We start from the raw sequence: 8689 nt of genomic DNA, 5'->3' as shown, positions 1-8689 counted from the left end.
CCCATAGCGGTTCCCCAAGAGTCAATCTTCTTTCATCTTCAACTGGGGGGCTGGTTCCGGCCTCATCTCTGCATTTCAGACCTAAGATTTCATAGACAGGTCAGAGGGCAAGTGTTACATCAATGAAGGCAGAGTCAACTTGGGACTTTTAGAAAGGTCTTTATTCTCTAGGGAATCTGGGGTCAATACTGACAGCCAAGCCTTGGTTCTAGTTGTTTGCTATGGTCTGAAAAAAAAAAAGCAGAAGGTTAGACAAGGAAAGAATAACTTAGTTAAAAGTGCAAATTTTGGGCCTGGAGGGAACTGGGCTCAAGTGGAAATGGCCTAGCCTTGTCGCTTGTTTGCTCTGTGTCCCTGGGAGAGTGACTTGATCATTCTGAGCCATAGTTCCCTCATTTCCATAGGACAGGTAATATAGTAGAAGTTGCCTCATGGGTCTCCTTTTTTGTTTGTTTGTCTGTCTGTTTGTTGCTTTTTGAGTCAGGGTTTCTCTGCACAACAGTTCTGGCTGTCCTAGAACTGGCTTTGTAGGCCAGGGTGGCCTTGAACTTACTGAGATCTGCTTGCCTCTGCCTCCCAAGTGCTGGGATCAAAGGTGTGCACCACCACTGCCCAGCTTCATGGGTGTTCTTAATTGAGCTGTTAACTAAGGTTTTTAGCACAGTGAATGTACAAATCACAGCCAGTACCACTATCAGGAAGAGCAGCCATGTCTTGGGCCACCTGTGTCCAGATGGTCTGCTCTGCACCCTCATTGAACCCAAGTACCCCTGACATCATTGTTCTCACCACTTTTTCCTTCTACCATCCATTTTCCCATCTGTCTATCACCAAGTGGCTCATTGTTTGATATAACTCTCTGCCCTCCAAGACTAGGAATGACCTGGGCCAGGGGGACACGTCTCAAAACCTGTTAGATTCTGGAAGTGCAGCCAAATAAAGCATGCCCAGGCTCTCTAGGATGTCCCCAAAGGTCCCTCCCAGACCCCCACAAGCTTCAGGCGTTCCTCAGAGTCTGCAGATTCTCCTCAAAGTCCCTGGCAGGCTTCTGGTTCCTCTGTTGCCTCACCTCCTGGATCCAGTCATTGAAGGCTGAGACACGGGTGAACACCGTGGGCTTCTTCTTGGTGTTGCAGCCCAAGGAAGAAACGAAGCTGGTCACACCATGGACCTGCCAGGTGCCATTCTCAGTGGGACAGTTGAGGGGTCCTCCAGAGTCTCCCTGCAATGGTGGGAAAGGTGGCGGCTCAGCTATGTCTGAAGGATAAGGAGTGGGCTCTGAGTTCCAGTGACATCAAGAAGCCTTCCTACTACTTCACCTCTCTGGACATCAGTTTGCAAAGGACCATGGGTCTGCAAGACCATAAGGCAGTGTTTCTCAACCTGTGGGTCACAACCAGTTTGTTTCACAGGTGTCACATACCAGATATTTTACATTATAATTCATAATAGTAGCAAAATTATAGTTATGAAGTAGCAGCAAAATAATTTTATGGCTGGGGTCACCACAACGTGACACGCTGTATTAAAGGGCCGTGGCATTAGGAAGGCTGAGAACCACTGCCATAAGGGTTAATGAGACAATGAAATATATCAGCACCGCACCCCATGGAGGCAGTTCTCCAAGGACGGTGCCCTCGCCATCTGACCACATTTAATGTCTTGGGATTTGGTTTGGTTTTAATTGTCGGAGACACTGTGTAGCCCAGGCTGATCTTGAACTTGCAAACTACCTCAGTCTCCAGATTGCTAGGATACCAGGTTGGGATGATAAGCATGTGCTGTCACAGCCAGTTATACACAATGAGAGCATCCTGAATGTCTAATTATCACTTCAAAGCCACAACTGACATCGAGTGGCAATGCAGCTCAAATGGTAAAGCGTTTGCTTAGTGTGGACAGAGCTGTGGGTTCCATCTCTGTTACTGCATCAGCTGGACGGTAGACATAAGAGGATCAGAAATTCAAGGTCATTCTTGGCTACATCGTAAGTTTGAATGCCAGCCTGTGATATACCAGAGTCTCAAAACAGTGGTTGGGCCAGGCAGTGAGGGCACACACCTTTAATCCTAGCACTGGGGAAGCAAAGGCAGGTGGATCTCTGTGAATTCGAGGCCAGCCTGGTCTTCAGAGTGAGTCCCAGGACAGCCAGGGCTACACAGAGAAACCCTGTCCCAAAAAACAAAAAACAAAATAAAACAACAAAAGCATGACTGGCAGAGGCAGGTAGAGGCAGGTAATTGCTGTGAGTTCGAGGCCAGCCTAGTCTACATAGTGAACTTGGGTCAGTCAAGGATACACTGTGAGACCCTGTCTTAAAAAAAAAAAAAAAAAAAAAAAAACAGTGACAAAAAGGAGCAGAGAGGAACTGGGACTCCAGTTAAGCCAGGTGGTAGCTAGGCTAGAATCCAGGCTTCTGGGGGCAGACGGTGAAGGGACTTCAGGGCCCCGTGCACATGCCATCCAGGCAGGTGTGAGCCTACTCACGTTGCAGCCAGACCGGATATCCCCGCCAGCACACACCATAGTCCTTGACACGGAGAAGCCCCACCAGTCCCACTTGGAGCAGTGTGCATAGTCCACCACGGGCAGCAGGGCCTGCTGCAGCTTGTCAGGGAGAGGCCCTTTGGCTGGGGAGACAAAGAACACTGCCTGAGACACTTGGGAGTTGCAGAGTGGGGGCCTTCAAAGGCACCATTAGCCTGGTAGGAACTATGGGGTCTTGCTTGCTCTGTGTCCTGTGGCATTGTTAGTACTGGGCACACAGTGGATACCCCCAAAATGTCCCACTGAACATATTTGTGTTGGGGAGGATCAGGGAGAAAGTGGAAGCTGGAGAGGAATGCCGGCCAGTACAAGATGGTTCCTGCTGTGGCCTTCTGTCCCACTTGTCCCAGACACTTGTCTCTGTGGTCAGGGAAAAGGGTCAGCACGTACTGGAAAGACGGCCCCAGCCACTAATGTAGCAGGGTGCTCCGTTGGGGAGGATGTCACCAGCAGGAGGGAGGCAGGCAACCTGGACTGTGTCTCCTAGCTGGGCGCTTCTTGAGAGCTTGACCAGGGCGATGTCATTGCTGGGAGGAAATGGGAGTCACATAAGACCAGGTTCTTCTTCTTCTTCTTTTTTTTTTTTTTTTGGTTTTTCGAGACAGGGTTTCTCTGTGTAGCTTTGGAGCCTGACCTGGCACTCGCTCTGGGGACCAGGCTGGCCTCAAACTCACAGAGATCCTCCTGTCTCTGCCTCCCGAGCGCTGGGATTAAAGGCGTGTGCCACCAACGCCCAGCTGAAACCAGGTTCTTCTAATGGACTCACAGCATGCACCCACTTTGCTCCTTGGATTCCAAATCCATTTATTGATTGATTTTTGTGGTGCTCGGGTTTGAACTCAGGGTCTTACACATGCTAGGCGCTTACACATGTGCCACCCCAGCCCATCCTAAGTCTCTTTTGTTTTGTTTTGCTTTGTTTTTGAGACAGGGGGTAGCCCTGGCTAACCTATGTAGACTGGACTGGCCCATAATTCACAGGCAGCCACCTGTTTCAGATTAAAGGTGCATGCTACCACACCTGGCTTCAAAATCCAAATTCAGTGTTAAGGTGGGACTGCTTTTGGAAGCCTCAGGCCACTGTAGCCTTGCTAACCCTTGTTATTTGTGGTCCTCGTGGTCCAGCTATATCACCTGGAAGGTTCAGGGACACAGTTGCCTTCCTACTCTGGTGCTTCCCAGTGCAGTGGTCAAGGTTGATGTCTGAGAGCCCACATTTCTGACAGGTCCCCAGGGGATGCTGCTGCCCCCCAGGGTACCACAGTGGGCATCTTGACTGCCCAGATGCCACTCAAGTCATTTCACTGGAGTCTGACATAGTTCTCTGCTCATTCTAGGGTTCTAGCCGATGTGGGCTAGCATCTTCACCCACCACTCCTTTGTTATTGCCGTTGCAGCTACCCACAGGGTGTGCCACCTGGGCCTCAGCCGCTGTCTCCGGGAGTGATCTCTCAGTTTGCTTGATGGCTTGTGTACTAGAACCCCCAACTCCAGACCAGAGACTTCACTCACCCACAGCTCACACACTTGGGGTTCCACTTGGGGTGCACAAAGAGGTCTTCAGCGTTGATGGGGATCACCTGCTCTGGACCCTCTTTCACGGCCCGATCGTACTCGCCCAGTACCACTTGGTAGGTTAAAGAACTCCTGCAGAGTAGAGGTCGATTTGAGCCTATAGCCAACCTCACCCCCTCTCCTATTGTCCCAGCTGCCTGGGACTCATGCAGGGATAGTGGCTGGGGCAGAGACAGGGGGTAGAACTCACGAGATGCAGTGACCTGCAGTCATAACCCAGTCAGGAGCAATAAGGGTGCCACCACAGGTGTGGTGGAAGCTCCCGTCCTTCTCATACTGAAGGGAGACCTGGAGGCCAAGAAGGAAGGAGCTTGAGTGGCCTGTACCCAATACCCTGGGACCCAATACCAGTGGTTTTGTAGGTTGTGCACTGTACAACTCGGGGAAAAAAAGATGGTACCCTCTGAAATACGTAATGCACAACCTATGCAACTCCTCATGGGAATCAGTCCCTTTTCCATTAGAATCACATTTTGATTTGCCAAAGCCTCCCCACCACAGGCTTTATGATGTCTCTGGGGGTCCACAACACTCTTTGCCCTCTGGGGAATCCACAAAACATGTGGCTCCTGAGGGTTCCCAAGACCCTCTGCCCCATCAGGTCTCCCGTTCTCCTGAACCTTAGCTCTTTCAAGGCCTCTTGGGCCTGCAGGAATGTGCTTCACCTTGAGTCCTGTGCCCCCCTCTTCCTTATACTTTCTGACTTGCAAAAGCTCCCTCTACAACTGGGGGTGGTGGTCTATACCTGTCATTCCAGCCTCTGGGAAGTAGTGGCAGAAGGACCAGAAGTTGGAGACTAGCTAAGGTTATGTAAGACTGTCTCCAAAAAAATACATAAAAGAGGTGTGGCTGGAGAAGTCGAGTGCTTGCCATGTGTAGAGTCCTTGCCTAGCATGCTTGAAGTTCCATCCCCAGGCCTACATAAGTGGGGTATGGTGGCACATGCCTATAACCCCACCACTCAGGAACTGGAAACAGAGAGCCTTGGCTGTATATTGAGTTTGAGGACAGCCTGGGCTACAGGAAACCCTGTATCAAAAACAAAGAACAACAAAACCTCCTTAACCAAAAAGGAACTGACTGTGACCCAGGAGCCTGACCTGCTTAGGTCTGATCTAAACATGAAGATTCCTGTCTCCTCCTCACACTTGTTATTTGTATGCTATCTGTGAGGTTTTCACACTGTGACGGCCATGGTAAGTCACTGCTGTCACCAGCGTGTGGCCAGCAAAGCCTATAGGTCCTGGTCCTTCACAGAATAAGCTGTGACCCTCTCTGTTCTCACTATCTTTGATGATGCAAATGTTATTTTTGTTTTGTTTTTGTTTGTTTTCAAGACAGGATTTCTCTGCATAGCCCTGGCTGTCCTGGAATTCACTCTGTAGAGTAGGCTGGCCTCGAACTCACAGAGGTCCGCCTGCCTCTGCCTCCAAGTGCATGAGATTAAAGCATGCACCACCACAGGGCTAATACAAATGTTCTCTGTCTTCATCAGTGTGCTGGCCTCAGCCTTGTGTGGCTGTTGAGCACTGGAAATGAGGGGGCACTGAGCTGTAGTGGCATCTTGCCTTGCTGGTGAACTTGTGGTGGTGGCCACACCCTTTGGACAGGGCTTCAGGTTCAGATGTGACCCATTACAAGATAGAGGAGGGGCTGGCTCGTGCTCTCTTGGGTTGTAGAGAGCATGGGGAAGGGCAGAGACTGCATCCTCTGCAGGGAGACCGTGGCGGTTATTTACTGTTTCCTGTGTAAGTGCTTCCCAAATGAATACCTAGTTATCATTTATCTTGGGTAGGGTGGACTCATTTAAACCCTGCCTTCACTGAGGGACTAGATATTTTAGTTGTCTAATTTGTATTAATTGTGTGGGTTTTAAAAAAAGTTTACTTATGTGCACGTGTGTATCTCTGTATGGTGTATGCCATGTGTGTTCTGGTACCTTGAGAGGCTCGAAGGTGTTGGGTCCCCTAGAGATGGTGTTACAGGCAGTTGTAAGCTACCTAACTAGGAATTCAACTCAGGTCCTTTGAAACATCAGCAAGCACTCTTCACCACTGAGCTCTCTCTCCAGGCCCTGGTTTGGTTTTTGAGATACAGCCTCATAAAGCCCAGGCTGGCCTCAAACTTGCTATGTAACTGAGACTGGCCTCGAATGCCTGATCATTCTGCCTCTAGTGAGTGCTAGAATTACAGGCATGTAACCACTATGTCTGCCTTAATTTATATTAAACTTCAATAGCCGCATGTGGCTTGTGTCTATTGTTCGACGGGGAGTCTAGGCCTCTAAGCTCTTCTATGGACCTCTACGAACTTCCTAACCCTTTTACAGCTCTCAGAACTTTGGCCCCTTTGTAGAATTCAGAGAGTTTAGAAACAAAATCTCCCTGCTAAATACAGCCCCCACAATTCCACTGTTAGTGAACCAACCCCTTAAACATCACCCTTTCCCCAGATTCCACTTTCAAATTGCAGCTGTCCCAGCCGAGATTACAGATGGAGTGGTCACAAATGCCGTTGTCCAAGCATTTCGGGCCGTTTGAAGCCAAAGTGGGGCATGAAGAGGAAGCGGTGGGTTCAAGGCTGGCTGCCAGGTCATCAGAACCCACAGTGGAAGTGAGGGCAGCTGGTAGCGCTCTTACCTGCCAGGGCCAGCTGTAAGGAACAGCATCTTCACCATTGACAACACGGCTGGAGGGGTTGTAGGCACGCTGGCCACAGCCTGAGGCTAGAGGGGACAAGAGAGAAGCCAGTCAGCCACAAGTGTCCTCAGAAGGAAAGAGGGGAGTCAAGTGTGGTGGTGCACACCTTTAATCCCCGCACTTGGGAGGCAGAGGCAAGTGGAATTCTGTGAGTTTGAGGCCAGCCTGATCTACATAGTGAATTCCAGGCCAACCAGGGCTATATAGAGTACCTGTCTAAAAAAGAAAAAGGAAGAGGAGAAAAAGAAGGAACGGGCTCTGTGACTTCAGATGAACCCTTCCCCTCTCTAGACTTCAGTAGCTATGTATGAACCAGCATTCATACACTTAGACTACATCAGGGCTTCCCAGAATTGGGAGAGAGCAGGGCTTCCTTTAGGTCAAGGACTAAAGACTTAGAAATCGTGCCTGGTACCCAGGGAGCCCTCCAACTCAAGAGCTAAAAGGCTCCATGTACTGGATGTGATCCCAGCCAGCCTTGAGAATCTGAGTCCAAAGGATCAGCCACAGGTTTGAGGTCAGCCAGGGTTAACGGAGTGTCCTCACCCCAAAAAAACAGAAATGGGGCTGGCAAGTTAGCTCAGTGAGGAAATGTACTTACCACCGAGGCTAATGACCCAAGGTTGATTCCTGGGATTTCCCCCACCAAAGAAAACTGATTCCTATGTGTTGTCCTCGGGCTCCACATGAGCTCCATAACATACACGTACTCCCCAATAAATAATTAATGTAATTAAAAAAAAGTAAAAAGCCCCAGCTAAAAGTGGTATGCTGGCTCATGTCTATAATCCTTGTACTTGAGAGACTGAGACAGAGACAGGAGGATTGCCAGGAATTCAAGAAAAGACTGGCTGAACTATAACATGAGACTTTCTCATAAAGAGAGAGAGAGAGAGAGAGAGAGAGAGAGAGAGAGAGAGAGAGAGAAATGATGACAGCTGTTGATGTAGAGCTGAGGTGACCCAGGCTTCCTGGGTACAAAGCACAACTTGGCCACTTTCTCAGGATGAGCTACTTTACTCCTCCAAAGCTCAATCTCCCCACCGGCTCCACACTGTGATGAGTTACATGAGGTCCTATAAGAAGGAAAATCCTTTGCATCCTACCTGACATATAGCAAGCACTCAAGTCAGCGCCGACCATCACCATTATGGTCGGACAAGGGAAGTTCTGCGGGTTGTTTAACAGAAGAATAAAAATTCCAGATCAAGCCATCAAACCACAGAGCCCAGACCTTAAACCAGGAGGCTGTCCATTGTTCCTTCAAGGAGTCTTCCCCTCTGGGCTCCCAGTCTTTTTTCCAACCTGGTTCATCCGTAGCTTATCCCCTCCAACCCCTGTCCCAGAACCAAACTGAAGTCCCTAAGGCCATGTCCCAGTTATGTTGAGACCCTTTCCTGTAGAAGCAAGTATGGGATGTCACCCAGGGGGAGTAGAGTGAGGGTCATTCTTCAAGGGCTCCTAAGTTGATGCAGCGTGGAGACATGGCACAAGCTGGGGGCTTACCAAGGGCCACAAGCAGAAGGGAACTCAGCAACCGGAGCATGGTGAGCTTTGGGATGAGAAAGAAGGTGGCACCAGGGCTCTAATATAGTGCAGGAGGCAGGTGGAGGGGGCCAGGCCAGGTCCCACTCCCACAACACGTGGCAGAACACCAGCTTTTTCAGAGCCCAAGGCCACATGCCAACCACTACAGATTAAGGAATAGGAGCTGAGGGAAGGACCCCAGGCTTCCTCCAACCTGTGACTGCACAGGTGGCATTGAACAACCAGCTGATAAGACAGGGACAGGCAAATGGATTCTATCAGAGAGGCCAGCCTCTGCCAGGGAAGACCAGAGCAGGCCTGTGTTCAGATCCTGGCTTTAT

At 49.8% G+C, this 8689-nt stretch overlaps 1 protein-coding gene across 1 annotated transcript; it reads right to left on the bottom strand.

The window, feature by feature from the left end:
• Nucleotides 1-208: 208 nt before the first annotated feature.
• Cela3b (chymotrypsin like elastase 3B) lies at nucleotides 209-8367 on the bottom strand. Its single transcript, XM_027398995.2, has 8 exons — nucleotides 8328-8367; nucleotides 6762-6847; nucleotides 4313-4410; nucleotides 4060-4194; nucleotides 2938-3074; nucleotides 2488-2630; nucleotides 1070-1222; nucleotides 209-226 (listed from the first exon to the last, which is right to left on the bottom strand). The coding sequence occupies exons 1-8, from the start codon at nucleotides 8365-8367 to the stop codon at nucleotides 209-211; spliced, it is 810 nt and encodes a 269-aa protein (XP_027254796.1).
• Between the last annotated feature and the right edge of the window lie 322 nt (nucleotides 8368-8689).

The sequence above is a fragment of the Cricetulus griseus genome, chromosome 2 (assembly GCF_003668045.3).
Source record: "Cricetulus griseus strain 17A/GY chromosome 2, alternate assembly CriGri-PICRH-1.0, whole genome shotgun sequence".
NCBI lineage: Eukaryota > Metazoa > Chordata > Mammalia > Rodentia > Cricetidae > Cricetulus > Cricetulus griseus.
This window is presented reverse-complemented; position numbering and strand designations above follow the sequence as displayed.